This window comes from Myxocyprinus asiaticus, chromosome 38, assembly GCF_019703515.2.
Source record: "Myxocyprinus asiaticus isolate MX2 ecotype Aquarium Trade chromosome 38, UBuf_Myxa_2, whole genome shotgun sequence".
Taxonomy (NCBI): Eukaryota; Metazoa; Chordata; class Actinopteri; order Cypriniformes; family Catostomidae; genus Myxocyprinus; species Myxocyprinus asiaticus.
The window spans coordinates 924,959-950,277 of record NC_059381.1 but is presented as its reverse complement, the minus strand read 5'-3'; the positions used below and the strand labels follow the sequence as shown (position 1 = coordinate 950,277).

Below are 25,319 nucleotides of genomic sequence, written 5' to 3'. Positions count from 1 at the left end.
ATTAAAATATTTAGGTTTTTATTTTCATTTCATTTTGTTGTAAATTACTCAGTTCAATTTAAAGGAATTTTGTTATGAAAATGAAAGTTGTTAATCTTTATCATTTTTATAATTATTATTTATACTCTGTACACTCAAATAAATATTTTAGCCTATTTTTTAGACAAAATTCCATCAAATAGAACAAAATAAAAAATAAATGTTTTTATTAATTTAATATGGTTAAAAATGTAAATTGTGTCATTTTTTTTTTTTATAAAATTAAATTAAACTTAAAATATTTAGGTTTTTATTTTATTTTGTTGTAAATTACTCAGTTCAATTTAAAGGAATTTTGTTATGAAAATGAAATACGTAAATCATAAAAACATTTTTTAAATAATTTTTTATAATTATTATTTATACTCAGTACACTCAAATAAATATTTTAGCCAATTTTTAAGACTAATTAAGACATTTCCATCATATAGAACAAAATAAAAATGTTTTATTAATTTAATTTGGTTAAAAAAAATGTGTGTGATTTTTAACAAAATTAAATTAATACAATTTAATATTTAGGTTTTTATTTTAATTTTATTTTGTTTTAAATCACTCAATTCAATTTAAAGGTAGTCTATTATGAATATGAAATGCCTAAATCTTAAACAGGCAGTTTGTTCAGCTCTCTGCTGAATGTTCTGGAAGAATCCATTCTGTCCTCGGCTATCAGATGATGACCACCATATAAAGTTAACGTTTTTTCCATTAACGTATTTTTTTCCTCGTCGAATTTGTAAACTTTTGTTTCCACTCACCGTTCAGTCTGCATCCTGCAGTTTCCCGCTCTTTCTAAGTGTGACATTGGCGCCACCTTGTGGAAGATCCAGAGAATTGTCACTGAAATTCACAAAAATCGCTGATATTTCTCATTTGAACGGCAGGTGTCGCTTGTGAGCAACTTGTCAGATTCGTCACGGGCAGCATCTTAAAAAGCTGTTTAGTTAACCAGGAAAACCCTTACAAATGTTACTTTTTTAAACGCTCTATAAAACTAAATTTGATATGGACTTTATCCTGTATGTCTTGAGTTACTTGCAGCATGCACTGCCTGAAAAGGCAAGCTCCACTCGTAATACTTTGACATATACTAACTAAAGTCCTGCTTAATTCAACATTCATGCACCACAGTATTTACATGGTTCTTTGAGGCACTTCAAAGAATACCATATCATGTATATGGCCCAAAAACATGGTTATTTTTGCTAGTAAATGGTCTTAGCTCAGATCATCATGCTAATGCAAATGTTGAGGTGTGTTGTGTAACGTGTCTCCTCCTCGAACTCGCAGCATCCGCGGGAGAAATGGCGGCGGATCCGGTTACCGATCCGATCAGCTGGATTCAGCTGGAACCACAATGAGTCCAAACACACCGATCAATTGAACCGAGTCCGCAGATACGGGTCTGGATCAAAGATTAAAAGCGGATTTAAGCGCGTTCGTCACGGGAATCTAATTTGATATTATCATCATGGATCTGTTCGGGTTTCTCAATTTAAACGAGCTCGCGCTCGGACTGTCGAATCTGCCCATGTTTCCGTACTTTGACATGGCGCATTATATCGTATCAGTGATGAGTCTGAGAGAACAGCCAGGTAAGAGAACCGGATCACCGATTCAGTTACTTGAATGCGCCTCAGCGTCAGAATCAAATAAAAACACCGAATCTGTATCGCTGCATTTCTGCGTACGCAACCCGAAAAGTTTGCCTCGCTGTCATGACAGTCAGGTGTATTATGTTATTTGTTTGCATGCATTATTTACTTAAACATTTATTAGTCGTGCATGTTTTCTATGTGCTTTGAAAAGTCATTTATGACTTTTGACATAAACAATTGTGTCTTCCGCATTCACATCTTCTTCATTCACCTTCAAAATCATCATCATCATCATCAGTGCATGTCAAACTCAAACTTTGCTTCTGTTAAATCATCAGTGATGTGACCATCAAAGCTCAGGGTATTAATTATTATGAGTTTAGATCAGCGTGCATGGGCTATTGTGTGTTCCATCATTTTCTTAATCAGGATAAATATAACTTGAATTAAGTTTATTTTTCTTACTTCATTACTTAATTGAAGCTATGTTGAATTACGTAATGGTAAACGAGTCTTATCTAGGGCAGTTTTGCTTTCCAAGTAAATTTGTCCATTTTTAAGCATGTTTGGATATTTTTATTACTTGAAAACAAGACAAAAATATTGATTGAAGGAATATTCCGGGTTCAATACAAGTTAAACTCAATCGACAGCATTTGTGGCATAATGTTGATTACTGTATATATTTGGAGGGTTTAAAGGCAGAAATATGAGGCTTATAATGTAATAAAAGCACTTATGTTAATTTGTCTATTAAACGCATGATATTTGAGTTGTTTCATGGCAACAAAGTTGTAAAATTGTCTATAACTTTCCACAGATGTGGTTAGTAAGTGATTTTATGACAGTAAAATCATGTTAACACACATATTGTTTATGTCTTGTGTGTATACTTTTGAAACAGTGAGTATTTTAATGTGTACAGATTATTGACCCCATTGACTTCCATTGTAAGTGTCTCACTGGAACACAGATTTAAAGAAAAGGAGGGACGAGTCGAAATTATTTGATTATCATTATGACATAAATGCTGTTGATTGTACTTGTACAAAAATACTGATTAAAGAAATGATGTTTTGCAGTGTGCAGGATTCTCTTCATCGTGTGCACACGGTTGTTTATGATAGTTTGGACTTTTATGTACACAGAGCAGAACTGTGTGTCCAATGAGTGTAAAAGCAGATTGACGGTCAGGGATGCATTTAATTATTAACTCACTGTCAATATTCTCTCCATCAAACATGCAAATGAAAGCTGCTATTCTCCACTGCAGTGGTCACTATGATTAGAAATGCAAACATGTTTCACAAGTGTGGTTAAAGTGCACTGAGCTCGCGATTAGAACTTTGCTCTTTGATGTGTTTGTTATCAGAGTGCTGAAAACAGCAGGTGGACGTACAGGTGCATCTCAATAAATTAGAATGTCGTGGAAAAGTTCATTTATTTCAGTAATTCAACTCAAATTGTGAAACTCGTGTATTAAATAAATTCAATGCACACAGACTGAAGTAGTTTAAGTCTTTGGTTCTTTTAATTGTGATGATTTTGGCTCACATTTAACAAAAACCCACCAATTCACTATCTCAAAAAATTAGAATACATCATAAGACCAATAAAAAAAAACATTTTTAGTGAATTGCTGGCCTTCTGGAAAGTATGTTCATTTACTGTTTATGTACTCAATACTTGGTAGGGGCTCCTTTTGCTTTAATTACTGCCTCAATTTGGCGTGGCATGGAGGTGATCAGTTTGTGGCACTGCTGAGGTGGTATGGAAGCCCAGGTTTCTTTGACAGTGGCCTTCAGCTCATCTGCATTTTTTGGTCTCTTGTTTCTCATTTTCCTCTTGACAATACCCCATAGATTCTCTATGGGGTTCAGGTCTGGTGAGTTTGCTGGCCAGTCAAGCACACCAACACCATGGTCATTTAACCAACTTTTGGTGCTTTTGGCAGTGTGGGCAGGTGCCAATTCCTGCTGGAAAATAAAATCAGCATCTTTAAAAAGCTGGTCAGCAGAAGGAAGCATGAAGTGCTCCAAAATTTCTTGGTAAACAGGTGCAGTGACTTTGGTTTTCAAAAAACACAATGGACCAACACCAGCAGATGACATCGCACCCCAAATCATCACAGACTGTGGAAACTTAACACTGGACTTCAAGCAACTTGGGCTATGAGCTTCTCCACCCTTCCTCCAGACTCTAGGACCTTGGTTTCCAAATGAAATACAAAACTTGCTCTCATCTGAAAAGAGGACTTTGGACCACTGGGCAACAGTCCAGTTCTTCTTCTCCTTAGCCCAGGTAAGACGCCTCTGACGTTGTCTGTGGTTCAGGAGTGGCTTAACAAGAGGAATACGACAACTGTAGCCAAATTCCTTGACATGTCTGTGTGTGGTGGCTCTTGATGCCTTGACCCCAGCCTCAGTCCATTCCTTCTGAAGTTCACCCAAATTCTTGAATCGATTTTGCTTGACAATCCTCATAAGGCTGCGGTTCTCTCGGTTGGTTGTGCATCTTTTTCTTCCACACTTTTTCCTTCCACTCAACTTTCTGTTAACATGCTTGGATACAGCACTCTGTGAACAGCCAGCTTCTTTGGCAATGAATGTTTGTGGCTTACCCTCCTTGTGAAGGGTGTCAATGATTGTCTTCTGGACAACTGTCAGATCAGCAGTCTTCCCCATGATTGTGTAGCCTAGTGAACCAAACTGAGAGACCATTTTGAAGGCTCAGGAAACCTTTGCAGGTGTTTTGAGTTGATTAGCTGATTGGCATGTCAACATATTCTAATTTTTTGAGATAGTGAATTGGTGGGTTTTTGTTAAATGTGAGCCAAAATCATCACAATTAAAAGAACCAAAGACTTAAACTACTTCAGTCTGTGTGCATTGAATTTATTTAATACACGAGTTTCACAATTTGAGTTGAATTACTGAAATAAATGAACTTTTCCACGACATTCTAATTTATTGAGATGCACCTGTATGTATTCTTGCAGTAATGTGTCTGTTGTATTGGCTGCAGCAGCAGTACGGCAGTCTATTTTTGGACAGTGAGCAGCCGCTGCCCTGCATGCCATCCTGTTTCACCTGACCTGCTTCCTTTTGTTCCTCACTGGAGGGGAGAGACTCTCTTGCTCCTGTCACTGGAATATATGTAGTACCTTTAGGGGGTATGAGACTCAACCCGTCCTCGTGTTTATCTCTAAAGGGGATTGACACGAGAGTTTCAGGTTGAAAATTTTTGTTCAACTCAAATAAGGAGGTTTTGCCTGTAACCAGTAGACTCCATGTTTACCTGACAAAGTTTACAAATGTTTACAAGTTACAATGTGCACTTCTTAGGAAGAACTAGTCACTGGAGTTGACAAAGGTTGTGGCGTTCACCACATTAAATCTTTCGCGGGCATTTAAAGGGGCAACATGGTTACATGGGAAAGCCAGCATGTTGTTTCCGAGAGTTTCAGTACCATAGGATTGGCCACATTATGCCAACTCGCTGAACACCATCTCCCATCAGACATTTTCACATCACCTTAATTGTGTTTCCCTTCCCTTGTGGCGTGACTGGAAGCATGTTGCAACACCAGCATGGGAGACCTGGGTTCAAATCCTGCAGTGAAATCAGGAAGTAATTGCTTTCACATTATCAGTGACAAGTGCAATTTGGAGGTTACATTTTCCTCTCTAACATTACATTTTTACTACACTGACGTTTAGGTTTGGGTTGGGGGGGGGGGTCAGTTTTTAAAATATGCATTCCTCTTTATTCCAATCTGTACAGCTGAAAACAACTTGCTTTGCAACTCGCTTTTGGCGCCCCTCAGTGGATACTGGGAGCAGTGTTTCCAAAGTAAGCAGACCGATTTTAGCCAAAGAAATGTCAACCTACTGTTTTCGATTTCACCGAGATTAGTCTGATATTTAGAGGTCCTGACATACCCCCCCCCCCCCCCCCCATATTATTATTTTCCCTTAGATCCCTGAGTAAAGTTTTTTGAATATGAATATATTCAATGAATATAAGAGTATTTAAGACCAATAAATAAATAAATCTTTCTATTATTTTTGTCTTAATTTCCTGTAAAAACATCCAAACATTCTTAAACATGATACATTTACTTGAGAATCATAATTACATAAGACATTTTGTCTTATTTTTAGATAAATCTAATAAAGTTAGTAATGATTTGCTTATAACAACAAAAACTATTTGCTAATGGGGTAAGAAGAAAAAACTTAATTTAAAGGGATTTTTTTCTAACCCCACTGGCAAATAGTTTTGTCCAGTTTTTGTCGCGTTTGCAAAAAACAAGACTTTTAAAACAAGATATTAAGTCATTCTGCTTCTCAAGTAAATTGTCTCGAGTTAGGGATGTTTAGAAATTTTAAACGGAAAATAAGACAAAAATACTCTGCACACTCAAATCAATATTTTAGCCTATTTTAAGAAATTCCATCAAATAGAACAAAATAAAAAAAAGTTTTATTCATTTAATTTGGTTAAAAAATTTAATTGTGTAATTTTTGACAAAATTAAATTTAATTAAACTTAAAATATGTCGGTTTATATTTGTATTTTATTTTGTAAATTACTCAGTTCAATTTAAAGGAAGTTTGTTATGAATATTAAATGCGTAAATCTTAAGGTTATTATTGTTTTATAATTTTTATAATTATTTTTTATACTCGGTACACTCAAATAAATATTCTAGCCTATTTTAAAGACAAAATTCCATCAAATAGAAGGAAAAAAAGTTTTATTAATTTAATTTGGTTAAAAAATTTAATTGTGTAATTTTTGACAAAATTAAAATAAACGTAAAATATTTTTGTATTTTGTTGTAAATTACTCGATTCAGTATAAAGGAATTTTGTTATGAAAAATAAATTATTATTTTGTGTGCAAGGAAACAAATTTCAGCCCAGAAGTGTTGTGTGTAAACCTACACAATTAACTAACTATGTTTATTACATTTCATGAAAGTATTAATTAAACTGCAGCACTACTAACAACATTGTTTTTCTGTTGCCTCGGGAACTTTTATTCCATGAAGAATGTGTTAAACAGGCAGTTTGTTCAGCTCTCTGCTGATCGTTCTGGAAGAATCCATTCTGTCATCCGCTCTGGGAGTTTGGTGTGTGTTTATCTTTAAGTGCTGCATGCCACTTCCTGTCTGCAGACTCATGCATTTTTTATGGGAACAGTGTTCACTGATTGTTGTCTCGTCTTCATGCAAGAGCATAAATGCATGTTTGAATTTCTATAAACCCTCACAAATGTACTGTGGTGGTAAAACTGTGGTACTTTGAGACTGTATATACCATGCTACTGAATGAGTACTGTATTTATAAACAATATTATTTACATGGACTTTAAGGTGCTTCAAAAAATACCATGGTATTACCAGTACAGTTTATCCTTGTGCAGGTTTCATGGACAGTTTAATAGTTGACTCTGTTTGTGTTTAGCTCCCCATTAATAAACTTGTGTTACTGTCCACCTTGTGTGTTTAGTACCGCACTGCTGTGATGTTTCAGGTGTTTCTCTGTCTGCAGGTAGACAGGTATGTTACTGCAGCATGACTTTAACACATGTTGTCATCCTGTGTCACACAAGCTCTTTGTGTGGTTTATCTGTACCAGATGTCCATCGCTCAACATAAACACTCACTTGCATCACATCAACAGTGTAACAGAGTGTGTGTTAAACCTCAGTAGCACATTTCTGCAGAAGATGTGTACTGTACGGGTGTTTATCAGTGTTGAGATGCTGTGTGAAGTGAGTTTATTATTGCTGGTCATAATTTGTTTAGTCTGTGATGTCTTTTCTCAAGCGTCTGATTATTGCAAACTCTTACATCAATTAGTCAAGAGCAGGATATGAATTATAGATATCTAAATTTATTTTTCTCTCAAAATATTAACAACTACAGTCTTGACCAACACAAAATAGGCATCGTTTGAAAGCTTAGAAGCTCTACTTTCCAATGCATGTAGACATTATGACCAAAACTGAACAAGTGCTTTAAAATTAGCAGACAAATCAGAAGTGTTCAGTTTTGATAATTTATAAAAATTGCACTGTACATATTATTGCAATCAGTAAAAACATCAAACTGATCAAATATCCATGTGTCATATGTTGTTGGAAAGCTCTCAAAGAGTAGAATACAACCAGCCTATGGTTTTACTCACAGACAAAAATATAGCGAGTAATAGCTAAGTATATGTCTTTGACAATTATGTAGTTGTTGCTTATTTGCCGTGTTTTCACGTATATCATCATGAAATACAAACGGTACATAAAATATCACATATCATTACTTAGAGGAGGTGATTATCTTTCAAACGAGTCCACACACAAGATAATCAGATGTATAGATCATTAGATAATCCACATGAAGCACAATGTTACATATGGCCACCAGGAGATGGCGCCAAATACATGACACAGACTCAATGATGACTCAAATGACACAGAATGAAACTCATTCTGTGAAATCTCATTACTGAAATCATGTCTGCATGCTATGCAAACCTTTAGTCATTGTTGTGTTTGCATGTGTAATTAGTTCTTATGTACAATTATTATGTTTTATTTGTTTGGAGATGTTTTTGGACACTATGATCAATTATTTTTGTAATGTTATAACTTTTGATTGCTTTGTCATATCAACACAACATTTTTCTCAGATACAGTTGACATGATTGGAAACAAAACAAAAGCAGTTTTTCTGAGCCACCTTATTTATACTCAGAGATATATCATGTCAAATTAGAATTAAATTTTTGGCTCGTTTTTTATTATTATTATTATTATTATTATTATTCACTAGTTTCTTAGACTGAGATTGTCACAATGTATCATAATCTATATCATTAAAACAGTTGAAAAGATTTCTTTTCAATGATACCGAACACTTGTTTTTTTAAAAAAATTTTTTAGTTTTAAGCCTTTCATTTTGGGTATGCCACTGAAACAGAAAATCTTTAAAAACACCTTCAGAGCTTAAAGGGATCAAATGCAAATTCTTGATATCAACCATGGATTAGAAATAGTAAAAATTGAAAAAACGTTTATTTTTTATTTTTTATAATAGTGTCAATAGTGCTAAAGTACTTTCCTGATATTAACAATTGAATTATATCTAGTAGAAATGCTCATTTTTGATATCTGTATGTATTTCAACATGTTAGGTTTAGTTTTTCAGATATCTGCAATTGGATTTCAGATATCAATAAATTGAAGAGTAATCAAATATATCTTAAAATATAGTTTTAGATTGAAATATAGCCTTGCAAATATTAATATTTGCATATTCATGAGTATTTATATCTCTAATATTCTTATCTGAGTTTATAAACAGTCACACAGAAAAAAGAGCATCTTCATAGTCACACGTTCAGTCTGGTTGTGTGAGACTCCGCCCACCTCTGATCTCATAATCCAACCATAGTGCAACATCACATGACCTGAACATTACAACTCATCTGTTACACTGAATGTATCTGACTTTTATATTGTTGTACAGCTACTGTAGGCCCAATTACACACAAACACATATTTATCCCTTTGTTTTGCTTTATGTGATGGTTTGTTCTGTTTGTCTTTCTATGTCTTTTGCAATCACAGTTAACTATGTATTTCAGTGACTGATGTGTTGTGCATTAGTGCAGTGATGGTGTAAAGTGGATTAGTTGATGTAGTGTTGTTTTATGAGTGATTATATTGTTTGTTTACAGGAGCGTTGGAGGTTTCTCAGCGCAGTCCGTTCGCCTGCTGGTTCAGTTCTATGCTGTATTGTTTCGGAGGGGCGGTTCTCTCTGCGATCATGATGGCGGAAGCGCCGGTCGCACCGCTATCCAACAGCACCAACTTACTGCTGGCCTCACTCATGTGGTGAGAAACTCACTTATTTTATTACCTTCTTTGAAGTACTAACTACCTTGTAAATACAATGGTATATGATTTAATAATCATGCAGAACTATAGTATATATCAAAGTACCATCTGATACCATATTATTTTGCATTTTTTGGAGAAAGAAAGGGACAGTTCACCCAAAGATTACAATTCTCTCATCATTTACTCACCCTCATGCCATCCCAGATGTGCAAGTGAATGGTGACCATAACTTTGAAGCTCAAAAAGTACATAAAGGCAGCATAAAAGTAATCCACGTGACTCCAGTGGTTTAATCCATGTCTTCAGAAGTGATATGATAGGTGTGTCAATATTATAAATTCTTCACTTTCACTTGCAAATTCTGAAAGTGAAGGTGAAGATTTATAGTGATGAAGGATTTACATTTTGGTCTGTTCTCACCCACACCTATCATATTACTTCTGAAGACATGGATTAAACCACTGGAGTCACGTGGATTACTTTTATGCTGCCTTTATGTGATTTTTGGAGCTTCAAAGTTATGGTCACCATTCACTTGCATTGTTTGGACCTACAGAGCTGAAATATTCTTCTAAAAATCTTCATTTGTGTTCTGCAGAAGAAAGAAAGTCATACACATCTGGGATGGCATGAGGGTGAGTAAATGATGAGAGAATTTTCTCACGATCATGTTGAATGTTGGATCACTGTCTGGAATGTAGACCTCTGAGTAATCTGAACTCAACCAAACCACTCACACTGATCAACACACTCATGCACACACTTATAAACAGTTTAATCTGTTCAGTGTGTCGACAGCTCCATCTAATGGCTCAAAATAAACATGCAAGTGCTTAATAATACCACATTACATATCTGCTGGATTATAAATAAACACCTGAGTCCTTTATACTGTTGTCATTTATTCTATTCACCAACAAGATCTTTAGATTTGAAAAAAGTACTGTGGCTTTACCATGGTACAGAGATGGTATCTGATGCTGATACTGTGGTAATTTATATGTATCATGATACTGAATGATGCCCATATTCATATACAGTATCATGTTGTTTAGCTGGTACTCCAAGATATTTCAGAGAATACCGTGGTAGTGTGAAACTTTCATACTTTTGGTAAATGTAATAGCCTTAGTGATTAAATGCAGAATTAATAATACAGATAATGTTGTGTAATGTTTTCTGTAGGTGTTTATAGTGAGAATCCATGTGTCCCTCACTATATCAGAGAGCATTACAATTGTTATTTTCACACCTGGAAAAGTCATGGCAACTTTCCAAAAAGAAAATGTGTTACTCCAAAGAGAATTTAGTCTCAATGAAAGGTGAACACTCCCCAAAAAATGTATTTTATCAATCAGTACTATTGTCTTCTTTTCCTGTTTAAATATCTAAACATACTTAAAACAAGATACATTGAAAAGAAAATTGATTCAAGAAGCAGAAATCTCACTAAAAAAAAAATATGATCTGAACTGAAGTCATAATATCTCACACATTTTTGCTTCTCAATTAAATGTGTCTTGTTTTAGGATGTTTAGCTATTTTTTTTTTTTTTTACTGGAAAACGGTAAACTTTTTAGAGGTCGACCGATAGTGGATTTCGCCGATACCGATAACTAAGGTTGTGAAAAGGGCCGATAACCGATTAATCGCACGATAGTTTTTAAAACCGATGTATCGAATGTTAAAACATTTTCTTAGTCTTTCCTTACTGACATAGAGACTAAAAGAGTCCACAATGAGTAAAATCCCAGATACAGGCTTATTGTGCAACCAAAAACCCAATTATAACTAGAAAATTGAAGATTTGGTACATATGAAGGAGTTTTAACTATAAATAAGCCTGAAACACACTAGGGACTCTTATTTTGAAATGTCTGTGCTTCCTAACAAAACATGCACTCTTACAATAATCTACAGAGTATTACAATAAAAAATACTATAAAGTAAACATTGTCATATGGGCTAATAAATACAGTATAAGCAGTAATTCATATACAGTAGATAATCATTCATCAATAGAAGATCAACACGATTTGCTTGTCAGTTGTTCCTGTATTATAAAATACTTTTTTCCTTTTCTCTAGCTCCACTGTCAATCAAAATCAGCATGAACTCAGTAATCAATAGGTTATATAAATAAATATTCAACAATGTCTATGCTTCATATGTGTCTTTAAAAATATATGTATATTTCATATTAATAATCGTGATTTAGTCCATAAACAGTGATGATGACAGTGACTTGTTACAATATGTAAATATTCAACAAAGTAAACTTTTTATAGCCTATATTGCCAAAAGTATTCGCTCATCTGCCTTTAGACGCATATGAACTTAAGTGACATCCCATTCTTAATCCATAGGGTTTAATATGATGTCGGCCCACCCTTTGCAGCTATAACAGCTTCAACTCTTCTGGGAAGGCTTTCCACAAGGTTTAGGAGTGTGTTTATGGGAATTTTTGACCATTTTTCCAGAAGCGCATTTGTGAGGTCAGACACTGATGTTGGACGAGAAGGCCTGGCTCGCAGTCTTCGCTCTAATTCATCCCAAAGGTGCTCTATCGGGTTGAGGTCAGGACTCTGTGCAGGCCAGTCAAGTTCTTTCACACCAAACTCGCTCATTCATGTCTTTACGGACCTTGCTTTGTGCACTGGTGCGCAGTCATGTTGGAACAGGAAGAGGCCATCCCCAAACTGTTCCCACAAAGTTGGGAGCATGGAATTGTCCAAAATCTCTTGGTATGCTGAAGCATTCAGAGTTCCTTTCACTGGAACTAAGGGGCTAAGCCCGGCTCCTGAAAAACAACCCCACACCATAATCCCCCCTCCACCAAACTTCACAGTTGGCACAATGCAGTCAGACAAGTACCGTTCTCCTGGCAACCGCCAAACCCAGATTCGTCCATCAGATTGCCAGATGGAGAAGCGTGATTCGTCACTCCAGAGAACGCGTCTCCACTGCTCTAGAGTCCAGTGGCGGCGTGCTTTACACCACTGCATCTGACGCTTTGCATTGCACTTGGTGATGTATGGCTTGGATGCAGCTGCTCGGCCATGGAAACCCATTCCATGAAGCTCTCTACGCACTGTTCTTGAGCTAATCTGAAGGCCACATGAACTTTGGAGGTCTGTAGCGATTGACTCTGCAGAAAGTTGGCGACCTCTGCGCACTATGCGCCTCAGCATCCGCTGACCCCGCTCTGTCATTTTACGTGGCCTACCACTTCGTGGCTGAGTTGCTGTCATTCCCAATCGCTTCCACTTTGTTATAATACCACTGTTGCACAGGTGGCATCCTATCACAGTACCACGCTGGAATTCACTGAGCTCCTGAGAGCGGCCCATTCTTTCACAAATGTTTGTAGAAGCAGTCTGCATGCCTAGGTGCTTCATTTTATACACCTGTGGCCATGGAAGTGATTGGAACACCTGAATTCAATTATTTGGATGGGTGAGCGAATACCTTTGGCAATATAGTGTATATATTCATCAGATTAATGATTTTGTCCACAGAGGAACATGGAGGGGGGGAAAACTATCAGCAGTTATTGGTGTTCTGATAACCGATATCTCCAAAAAGCAAGTATTGGCACCGATTAATCGGTAAAACCGATATATCGGTCACCCTCTAGTAAGTTTGTAGTACATGTAATTTTGTTTCTTTTTGGTGTTCATGAGTGACACAATTTCAAATTCATCATGATTCACTCAACACAATCAAATTTTGAATAACTTTTTAAAAACATTATTGAAAATATGTCTACAGTGCATTTATTATAAGAAAAATTAGCATCAATATAAAGTTGAAGGCAGTGTTCATTTTTTCACAGTTTTTTGTTTTAATCACAGTTTTAGTCGTTTGACGAAAATGTCCTTTAAAATTAGTCAATATTCTTTAGTTTTAGTAAATGAAAATAAAATCTCTTAGTTGACGACAATGTGTAAAACGGACAAAAAGTGTGCCAAACTGTAACAGACCAAACTTGAATCAAATATTCAAACATTTAACAATACATAGGCCTGCTGTCTTTGTTGTGAAAAACCTGAGCTCCTGAAATAATAATGAATAGATGGAAGTATTTGCTACTGTTTAGAAGTTATCCTGTACTCTGAATTCTTCATGCTTTAAGAGACTTATTCATTTTCTGTGAAATGATCATTCATTGTGTGTAGTGTTTCTTATGGAAACAGTGTATTCACAGTGCAAGTTACGCAACACAAATTATGCATATTCTGTTTTAGTTCAAGTTCACCTGTTCATTCGCTTCACTGTGCAGATGTAAGTTGTGATATTACATATGTTGTGGATATAGTGATTAAACTCATGTATAAATAGGATGCGTTTGAATGAGGTATTTATCCTGTTTTGAAGCGGTTCATTTTGCCGGTGTTCACGCAGCTCAAGCGGAGAAATCCCCAATTATTAATATCTAATATCTTCATTTATATACAGATTGTATAGATCTTTTCCTTTTCATATCTTGGACTGTTAAAATCTTGCAATATCATTTTTATCTGGTCATATTTTCGTCAATAGTTTTCTTTAATAAATTGTTTAATTATCGTCATGATGCGCCTTATTCATCTCGAGTTCGTTATCGCTGACGAAATCAAAAAACATTTCTTCAGTTAACGTTTTCGTCTGTGATTTCGTTGACAGGATTAACGCTGGTTGAAATGCTTGTAACAAGGTAAAGGCTGAGCAAGGAGGAGGCGGGAACTGGCTAGATGGTCAACGTAAAGTTTAATGATAAAATTAAACATAAAACAAACATAAACAAACACAGACACACATACAACGCGGCCATGTGCGTCTCTTTCTCTCTCCCGAATTGCCGTCTCCGGCTCCCCCTTATCTCGTGCTCCATCACGGCCCGGCCACGCCCCCCCTCCTCGTTACAATGATCTTTGACATTTCACAGCGAAGTAATTCACAGTATGAGCGCTCAGCGTAATTAATAGCCAACATCACAAATTATCCTAATGGATATTTAAATGAGCTTTTTTGGGTGCTTTGAGAGACAGATGAGCAATTAAGCAATTACACTGAACCACTGTGTGTGTGTGTGTGTGTATCTTTGTGTATCTTTGTGTGTCTGTGTGTGTCTGTGTGTGTGAGTTTGCGTGAGTTTGCGTGTGTGTGTTTGCGTGTGTGTGTGTGTGTGTGAGAGAGAGAGTGTGTTCATCATATATTCATCATCAGACACCCTGCTGTGTAAATATCACCATCAGCCATTGAAAAACACATATCAGTTGACTCTTCTTAAACTCACTTGTAAATCCTATGTTAAAATAATAAGGTATTGTGTCATGATTGTAAAGATCTGTCTGTCTGTCTGCAGGTATCTGGTGTTTTATTGTCCTCTAGATATAATTTACTCGTTGGCGTCCATCTTTCATGTGCGTCTGTTTCTGACCGGTATGAAGGAAGTGACACGTACCTGGAAGGTTTTGGGCGGAGTCACACAGGCAGGCAGAAAGTACAAAGACGGGCTGTTTGTGATGATTGCAGTGGGCTGGGCCAAAGGTACATACACACACACACACACACTCTCTTTCACACACACACACACACACACACACACACTCTTTCACACACACACACACACACACACACACACACTCTCTCACACACACTCTCACACACACCTTCATGAAAACCCTCAGAATGGTTCTTTGTGTGATATATCTTGTAATTTAATTAAACTTATCCGTCAGTGTTATTTTTCATTCAGATGCTTTATTCTGTCGGGAAGTAATGATATTTTTTGCCTGACATTTAAATTTTTTAAAGCTGAAGGTTATTTTTCAGAATTGCATCACACTCATTATTAAACCCATGATGCGTTTCACCTTGATGTCCTTCAATTAAAGTGAGAAACGCTTTGAAATATCACAAGGTCGAGGTGACTGTAATTATGATCTGCGCTGAAATAATAAAAGTTTAAGAATGAAAACACTTCAACCAGTGACCCAAAAGAACCGAGAGACAAAACTGACTTATGAATGATCCAGATGAATCACATTTAATGCACACCAAAAATAAAAACAATGTATCTCTTATTTACAGACGGAATCGTCATTTATTAAAGAAAATTCTGTCATCATTAACTGACCCTCATGTCATTCCAAACCCACTTGTCTGTCTTTCTTCCGTGGAACACAAAAGGAGATGTTTAGCCGAATGTTTATGCTGTTCTTTACCATACATTGAAAGCGCATAGACATAACAAAATGAATTAATTCTGGGTGAACTATCCTAATGTGAGATTTCATAGACCAAGCACCACATCAGCATCATGTATCAGATGTTATATTTTGTGTTTTCTCAGTTGATCATTGTGTTTTATTGAAGTGTAAAGTCAGTGGTCTCTTTTCACAACCTTTATCAAAGGTAATTTTACATGAGACGTTTGTGAAGTGGATTTGAAGATTTATATAGAAGAACCTCTTGTGTCACAAAACCTGTCTGTCTGTCTGTAGGTGCAGGTGGAGGTCTCATCAGGAATTTTGAGCAGTTGGTTCGTGGCGTCTGGAAGCCTGAAACGAATGAACTGCTGAAGATGACATAGTGAGTTTCTCGTTATCAGTTACATCTCACACTGTTGTTTTACCCCATGACAAATCAAGGATGCAAACTCCTCACCTTTCAGCGAAATTTGCCGTTTTGAAACCAAAATTGGTCACTTTTGAGATTCATGCAGATTCGAAGAGTTTTTGTTTTGAAGGGGTTGTCAGACTGATTGATTACAGCAGTGGCCAATCGCGTGCTTGGCTACAGCAGCGGGTGCACAGTAATTCTGCGTCTGACAGGAATGCAGCGTGAAGAAGCGGCACTCATAAAACTATTAACTATTCATGCATAAAAAAATTTGATTGATATTTATACACATTAAGGAGCTTCCACATGACTCCAGTCAGCGCTGTCAAATACACTGAAGTCTATAAAGTGATGCATCAGAGAAGTGTTTTTCACACATGTTATTGCCTCACAAATGATGTGTTTGAGAGTACAACACAACAAGTAATACTTAAAAACTGTCTAAATTTATAGTGATATTGAATTTCTTAAATTATGCATCCAGAGACCCCAGTTATTGAACTACAGTAATTACATGCACCAAGAAAACGCTAAGACCATACCATAAACAAGTCCCCTTTTTACTTTCTGCAATCAAATACATGTTTTCAATGTGCACACCTCCCGCTTTCTTGCATGGCAAACTCATAAAATTGTCGCTTCGTGACACTTTCTGCAACACTTGTCGTGGAGGGCAAAGCGGCACTTGACGCTGGCGTTGAGTGGAGCATTGACGCCTCGACAAAACACATGTGAAAGCCGCTTTACAATATGGTAGGGCTTTATTGAAACTCATAATTATTATTATTATTACATGTGAATTTTAATGAAGTAGAAGGTAAGGATGTTCTTAAAACTTATTATTATTATTGTTGTCATTATGGATGAAAAGTTATGCTCAGCAATTCACAAACTGAAGGAAAATTAATCTGCTTTGTTCTTACAGTGCTTAAAAACTGTTAAGTCTCTTGGTAGATTTCGGTTGTGAACGACTCAAAATGATTCAATGACTCACTCATAACACTTAAGACACTCATTTGTCGCCACCTAGTGTCATCTCCAGAAGTGGTCACTGAAATAATCAATTAATAAAACTGAACAAAATTGTGAAACGTTATAACTGTCTCAGGTCTCACTATACTCGAAACCAGCTATATGATAATAAAGGGGGGATCTAATGCATTTTAAGTTGTCCAATTAAACAAGTAAGAAACATGAATGAAAAACTAGATCTTTTATACCGAGTTCAAATATGAAAATAAACAAATCAACAGGATAAACAATACATTTCAATATAAACAAAATAACATACATGAAATTAAACCAGTCAAAAAGCAATACAATAAATGAGTGTATAAGGTCCAGTCAGTAGAAAACCGTGTTAAACAGTTCAATCGAAGCAGTTGATGGTGAATGAAGAGGGTTTGAATGAATGAATGCAAAATCTGATGTAGGTTATAGTCTTGTAATACAACAGTGTCCCAAATAGCAGAAATATTTTGAAGTTAATACACTCAATCAAGATGTCTTCCAGACTCAAGACCAAATTTCAAGGCAGTATGGAAATCCAGATATGAGAGTAGTAGCAGAAGGTAACATGAATGTGGCTTGAATGCAGTTTGTATCACGAAAAACCCTCCAAAGAAAAAAAAAAACCCTTCTACAAAAACATACAAAGAAACCATACTAAATAAACAATCCAAACACAATTCAACATGTGAAAGAGAGTGGTGGTGGCGTAGTGGGCTAAAGCACATAACTGGTAATCAGAAGGTTGCTGGTTCAATCCCCACAGCCACCACTATTGTGTCCTTGAGCAAGGCACTTAACTCCAGGTTGCTCCAGGGGGATTGTCCCTGTAATAAGTGCACTGTAAGTCGCTTTGGATAAAAGCATCTGCTAAATGCATAAATGTAATGTAAAGGAAATAAAAAACATTTCAAACAATAACCTCAGCAAACTTAAACATCAACACACAAAACATACATTTCATAAGCAATGAGAAATGAAAACAATTCCTTTAAGTTGAGCATGAAACAAACGTTTCTCAACAAGGATTTGGGATTATTTGAGCACCTAGAAAGCCATGCTTTTCCTCTATGCCACACCAGTATTTATACAACGGTTAAGGCACTCTAGCAACCCTAGCGGTGAGGAAGAAAATTGCATGCTAACATACACAGCCATTTGGTGACCATACCTAAATACCCTTTATTATTGTAGATAATTCTGTAAAATGGTGCAGTAAATTCACTATACTTGAATCATTAAAATCACTGGAATTGGTGCTTTTAGCTTATTCATTTTAAAAAAAATATCCCCTGAAAACATGGCCGTGGACCAGTGATTGTCTCATGAGTTTGCATCCCTGAAGTATAGTACTTAAAAATGTCTGAATGTCATCGCATTGACAAAATATAAAAAAGAAATGTAATTCACAGAAACTGTTTCACCAGCAAGAAATAATAAAGACGACTGATGGATGTGAACTGTTTTACATGAGCTCATATTAGAGGAAGTTCTCTGAACGATGCCGTACGATAACTCTCAGTGAGTTCAATGTAAAGTCTTAAACAGGTTTGAAGTGTTTTAAATGGATAAGGATTATATTGTTGATGACTGGCGTTTGAATACAGACGTGCATCTATAAAATTATCTGCTCATTTCACGTCCTGTAGTTTCTTTCTTTCAGAATAAAAGCGTTTTGTCTTGAGAATGCCGCAGGTAGAATAATTGCCTCTGTATTGATTTCCTCTCGTCTGCAGCAACACTTGTTGTCATAGTTTTGCGCAGGTGGCATTTGAAAAGGTTTTTGTGGATGAATGTAAGAGAGTAACCGTTGCTTTCTGTCCTCAGTCGCTGTGGAGACAACCTTTCTTGTGTCTCAACACACACATCTGCATTCAACAATGTTTAAATTGTATCCTTTTTTATTTTTATTTCAGTGTCATGTATTTATGTACATAATGGTTTGTCTGATGAGAAATTATAGATAAATCTAATTTTATTCAGCCTCTCATGTGTAACTACTAAATGACACTGTAAATGTGATTGTTAATCATCAGCTGAGACTTGCAGTGTTATTGTTTATGAATAATTATGCATTCATTTTAATATGTAAGTGTAAGCCACTCCCCCATCTGCCATTGGTTGGGTCTAAAATATAGTCCCGCCCCCAAACTCAAGCCATTGTTTGAGTCAGTGTTGCTACCAATAGTTTACTCATAGGGACTTTGAACTTTAAACTGAGATATGAGTATTTGAATTCAATCTGACCTTTAACCTTTGATCTCTGTGTATCTGCAGCCCGACTAAGGTGACCCTGCTGGGAGCCGTTGTGTTTTCTCTCCAGCAGTGCCTTTACCTCCCGATCCAAACACATCACCTGATCTTCATCTACACGCTCTTCATCGTCACTAACAAGGTTTGTGCTGTTTTATTTACTCAAATATGAACATTATATGTGATTTATCAATCGCAATCTGATGTGGTTTGATTTATGATCAGACATCTCACTTCTGACGTTGAAATGAATTAAACGAATGACCTGCCAAAGCTCATCAAAGTAAATGTGAGGCGTCTTTCTCTCATCCTTCACCGCTGATCGTGTGTCATGACCCGCGGCGCTTCAGTCTTACACCATTCACTCGTCTTTTGCATCATTTTCATGTTATTGCATCATTCAGTTCTTCAGAAAGACTTGATCTGGCGATGTTAAATCTTCATTTTCCACTGAAATCTTGATGTTAGTGTTGAAACATCCTCTCACATGTTCACCCTTTGACCTTCCAACCACCAGCACTAATAAATAAATAAATAAATAAATCTCTACTTCAGGACATTATTTTTGGCCTCCTGTTTTACACAATGAAAGCCCTAATAAGCTGACTTTACTTAATTGATTTAGTCAACTTTTTCATTCAGTTGAATTGTGTAATGGTGTCTCTAAGACTTGTGTAATTAAGTACACTTAACTTGATGATCTTATAAAATGAACTTAACTATTTAACCCTCCTATTGAATTCGGGTCATTTTTGACCCGGGAGAGGTAGATGATAATTTTTAAATACCAGGTAGTTTTTAGAACGGGAATCAAATGTTAGGACTTTGTCAAGACAATCAAAATACACATAATAAATCCTTTTCAGATTTTTATGAGAGAGAACCATTTAAAAAATGTTTTACACCTTTTGCGTTCACGGGTCAATTTTGACCTGGGCATCAAGTGTGGCTTTACACATGATATTATGTAGATTTTTTTTGTAGATTATTTCTTATAAACACTTCACTTACAGGTGCATCTCAATAAATTAGAATGTCGTGGAAAAGTTCATTTATTTCAGTAATTCAACTCAAATTGTGAAACTCGTGTATTAAATCAATTCAATGCACACAGACTGAAGTAGTTTAAGTCTTTGGTTCTTTTAATTGTGATGATTTTGGCTCACATTTAACAAAAACCCACCAATTCACTCTCAAAAAATTAGAATACATCATAAGACCAATAAAAAAAACATTTTTAGTGAATTGTTGGCCTTCTGGAAAGTATGTTCATTTACTGTATATGTACTCAATACTTGGTAGGGGCTCCTTTTGCTTTAATTACTGCCTCAATTCGGCGTGGCATGGAGGTGATCAGTTTGTGGCACTGCTGAGGTGGTATGGAAGCCCAGGTTTCTTTGACAGTGGCCTTCAGCTCATCTGCATTTTTTGGTCTCTTGTTTCTCATTTTCCTCTTGACAATACCCCATAGATTCTCTATGGGGTTCAGGTCTGGTGAGTTTGCTGGCCAGTCAAGCACACCAACACCATGGTCATTTAACCAACTTTTGGTGCTTTTGGCAGTGTGGGCAGGTGCCAAATCCTGCTGGAAAATGAAATCAGCATATTTAAAAAGCTGGTCAGCAGAAGGAAGCATGAAGTGCTCCAACATTTCTTGGTAAACGGGTGCAGTGACTTTGGTTTTCAAAAAACACAATGGACCAACACCAGCAGATGACATTGCACCCCAAATCATCACAGACTGTGGAAACTTAACACTGGACTTCAAGCAACTTGGGCTATGAGCTTCTCCACCCTTCCTCCAGACTCTAGGACCTTGGTTTCCAAATGAAATACAAAACTTGCTCTCATCTGAAAAGAGGACTTTGGAACACTGGGCAACAGTCCAGTTCTTCTTCTCCTTAGCCCAGGTAAGACGCCTCTGACGTTGTCTGTGGTTCAGGAGTGGCTTAACAAGAGGAATACGACAACTGTAGCCAAATTCCTTGACACGTCTGTGTGTGGTGGCTCTTGATGCCTTGACCCCAGCCTCAGTCCATTCCTTGTGAAGTTCACCCAAATTCTTGAATCGATTTTGCTTGACAATCCTCATAAGGCTGCGGTTCTCTTGGTTGGTTGTGCATCTTTTTCTTCCACACTTTTTCCTTCCACTCAACTTTCTGTTAACATGCTTGGATACAGCACTCTGTGAACAGCCAGCTTCTTTGGCAATGAATGTTTGTGGCTTACCCTCCTTGTGAAGGGTGTCAATGATTGTCTTCTGGACAACTGTCAGATCAGCAGTCTTCCCCATGATTGTGTAGCCTAGTGAACCAAACTGAGAGACCATTTTGAAGGCTCAGGAAACCTTTGCAGGTGTTTTGAGTTGATTAGCTGATTGGCATGTCGCCATATTCTAATTTTTTGAGAGTGAATTGGTGGGTTTTTGTTAAATGTGAGCCAAAATCATCACAATTAAAAGAACCAAAGACTTAAACTACTTCAGTCTGTGTGCATTGAATTTATTTAATACACGAGTTTCACAATTTGAGTTGAATTACTGAAATAAATGAACTTTTCCACGACATTCTAATTTATTGAGATGCACCTGTACATTTTGCCTCTTTTCCAAACTCTCTCACACACATTTTGTCTCTCAGTGGGACACACACACATACACATACAGTCACACACAGACACACACATGCCTGAAAACACACATGACAGATGTAACAAACATAACACATACACTTAATCAAAGGTACTACTGTTTAAAGTGGGTGTGGCGAGAGCAAATGCACACATTAGTGTAAATAGGGCTCGAAAGAGGAAATTGTCCATATTTTACCAGCTTACAGTATACTCGCACATCAACATTCAGCAGTTCATGCAAGTAAATAGAGTAGTTTTTCTTAAAAACATAGTAAATAAGTATTAATGTTGTATACTTGAGTTGTACAGTTGTTTTGATAAAGTTGAAAAAGAATACATTGGTTTCATCACTTTTGACCACCAAGTTGTATTGAGCAGTTATGATGAATGGGAAATTCATTCAAATTACTAGTAATTCTCACATTAGATGTTAAAATAAATTGTATATTATGTTATATTTAGATACAGTTTTACAGAAATTTTGATAAAAAAGATGTCTTCACATGTATCACACTGGTTTTGCTGTAGTTAATGTATATTTTGAAATGTCAAAGAATTTCTAAATTGTAGTATTTTAAAAAAAAAAAAAAAAAAAAGGCACATTAATTAATAACTTTTATATTTGTCAGTTAACATGCCAAAAATATCAATCATTTTACACGTATGAACAGTTTAGAGCCTAATAATGACTTACACTGGGGTATGAATGATTTATAGCTTAAATTCCACCGGGTCAAAATTGACCCACGAATGCGAAAGGTGCAAGCAGATTCTGAACGCAATAGGAGGGTTAAGTTAAGGTAACTAGATGCAAGTAGACTTAACTCAGATTTGCTATTTAAATGTTGTTGTTTCTACTTAATAATTGAATGGACTCAAATTTAGGTCATACAATAACACAGTGTAAATAAAGAAGGTTATAACTGATTCTAGATCAGTCGTTAAATAAACGTATTTCTCCACAGAAATGCATATATGCCTGTACTTCAGTTTCACATGCTCAAAAAGAACTGAGATAGTGTTAACAGGGTCCAACTTGACCAAAGGAGATACAGATCACCCTAATGATGACATCACCAGACAACTATTTGCAACAAAACAACATCAATAATAACACGAAAGAGCTAAAACCTCTATGAATTCTTAAAAATAACTGTTTAAATGCTCCCATATAATCCCTTTGACCAAGGAAACATAATTAAATAATTCAAGTGCAAGGAATTATGGGTATTCCACATAGCCCCAATTTTGTACTCGATAGCTTGAGTTATTAACACTTAAAATCTTAAAGGGATAGTTCACACAAAAATGTAAATTCAGTCATTGTTTACTCACCCCTGTGTTGTTATTACCCTATATGACTTTCTTTCTTTTTCTGAACACAAAGGGAGAAATTGTGAAGAAATGTTGTGCTCAGTGATGTCATACAATGGCAGTTTATGGTGACCACCTCTTCAAGCTTCAAAAGAACACAAAAGTATAATTCAGAAGTCTAATAAATTATTCATGAGACTCATGATTGTTATGAAAGTATACGATAAGATGTGGTGAGAAACAAACTGAAATCTAATGTATTATTTAGTGAAAATGTTCACTGATCGTTGATCTCCTGTGCGTGTTCATGATAGGACACGAGAGCAACAGTTCACGCAGCACCCTCACGACATTGGGGCGTTCAAGTGAAAAACGTTTTGTTTATCTAAAAACAGGTCCTCCACAGTGATAGTGACAACAGAACACAACACAACTGCACACAAAACAGAGAACAGAACTTACTAAACATGTCTGAAGAGTTTGTAGTTGTAGAATTGATGCATTTCTATGCCCAGCCTTATTTGTATTCGGAAATCAAACAGAAACATAGAAGAGGCTACAGGATGCCACAGTCACACCAAGTCCTAAAATAGTGTTATAACAACACAGGGGTGAGTAAACAATGACTGAATTTACATTTTTGGGTGAACTGTCCCTTTAAGTCTGTGTTTTTTTTTATTTTTTTTAAGTAAAACAAGTTCAAGGAACATATATATTTAAGCTGTGAACTCAAACTTGACATTTAGAGTAATGCTTAATTAAGACAACTTGATTTTTCCAGTAATGACGACATAAGGGTTTACAGTGCAGGATCAGAAAACAAACAGAGAATTCTTAGTATTGGAGCAAAATTGTGTTGAAAATAACTTTTCTCTCAGTTTGTATGTTTATCTTTGCATTTACCGATAAACTGTACATATTTGTTGACATGAGGACTCTAATACAAATACACAAAATTCGAGTGCATTTGCGTTTATGTATTTACATAGAGTATATGATTCAGGCCTAATAAGGCCAAAAGTGTTCAATCATAACATCTCTTTTTTTTCTCTCTCTCTCTGTCAGACACGGATGATGCTGTTGGGTTCGTCCTCGTATCCCTTTTCAATGGTGGAGTCTGTCGTTTACAAAACTCTGTTTGTACGACCTCTGACCTTTTCTCCTCTGGGTGACCTGACTCAAAGCTCAGGTCAGAGTTGCTCCATTTCTCAGAACCACAACAAACCAAACGGCTCGACATCCACCCGCACACAGGACAGAAAACACCACGATACCAACGACACAGACCAAACGGACCCACAAGAGTCGGCAAAAGCTAAAAAGACCAAATGAGTCGTGACCAATGAGAGACGGTCTTACTGGATCATCTTGTAGCACAAACTTTGATTTCCGGTGACACTTTTCTAAACTTTTTCCTGCTGAGAATGTTTTAAAATGCACAAATCCTCTTTTTTTAATCTGTGTATGTTGCTCTGATATGTATATATTTGCTAATAATTCACAGAAATTTCTATTCTTTTCTATTCTGTAATTGTGAGTGTATTTTACATTATTCATAAAATGCATTTTATGAATGCAATCACAGATTGCTGAAACATGTTTCACTGAGAGATATTTTGAATGCTGAAATCGTTTAATATAAATCACTTGCACTTCACGTGTGTGTCTTTAGTTTGTTGTGTGAGTAAAACATCAGACATTAACTTGTTCATAAAGGGTCAATAATTAACCCCAGATTTCTAAACATATAAAAAAATATATACAGTAAAATCTCTTTATTTAATTTAAACAATTTACTAATATAAATTCTTAACCTGAATAATTGGATTGAGAATATATTGCCTTATACTTATTAAATTAAAAAATCATTATGTGGGCATTTATTCATTTTCTGCATTTATTCGCCAAGTTTTATTCTTCAAAGAATTTCTATTTGTTTGTTTTTGGTGAGTATGTTACAAC

The 25,319-nt window shown here is 36.0% G+C and overlaps 1 protein-coding gene across 1 annotated transcript; it reads left to right on the top strand.

The window, feature by feature from the left end:
- Positions 1 to 1,322: 1,322 nt before the first annotated feature.
- Positions 1,323 to 25,014, top strand: LOC127429093 (trimeric intracellular cation channel type B-like). Its single transcript, XM_051677889.1, has 6 exons — positions 1,323 to 1,634; positions 9,383 to 9,539; positions 14,893 to 15,077; positions 16,034 to 16,121; positions 19,437 to 19,554; positions 24,423 to 25,014. The coding sequence occupies exons 1-6, from the start codon at positions 1,511 to 1,513 to the stop codon at positions 24,687 to 24,689; spliced, it is 939 nt and encodes a 312-aa protein (XP_051533849.1). The 5' UTR covers positions 1,323 to 1,510; the 3' UTR covers positions 24,690 to 25,014.
- The last annotated feature ends 305 nt before the right edge of the window (positions 25,015 to 25,319 follow it).

What these genes read in the sequence shown, in the direction of transcription:
- LOC127429093 (XM_051677889.1), top strand. Translation starts at nt 1,511, where the DNA reads ATGGATCTGTTCGGGTTTCTCAATTTAAACGAGCTCGCGCTCGGACTG. An exon ending in CTGCTGGCCTCACTCATGTG is followed by an intron (nt 9,540 to 14,892) that starts GTGAGAAACTCA and finishes GTCTGTCTGCAG; the next exon opens with GTATCTGGTGTTTTATTGTC. An exon ending in GAACTGCTGAAGATGACATA is followed by an intron (nt 16,122 to 19,436) that starts GTGAGTTTCTCG and finishes GTGTATCTGCAG; the next exon opens with CCCGACTAAGGTGACCCTGC.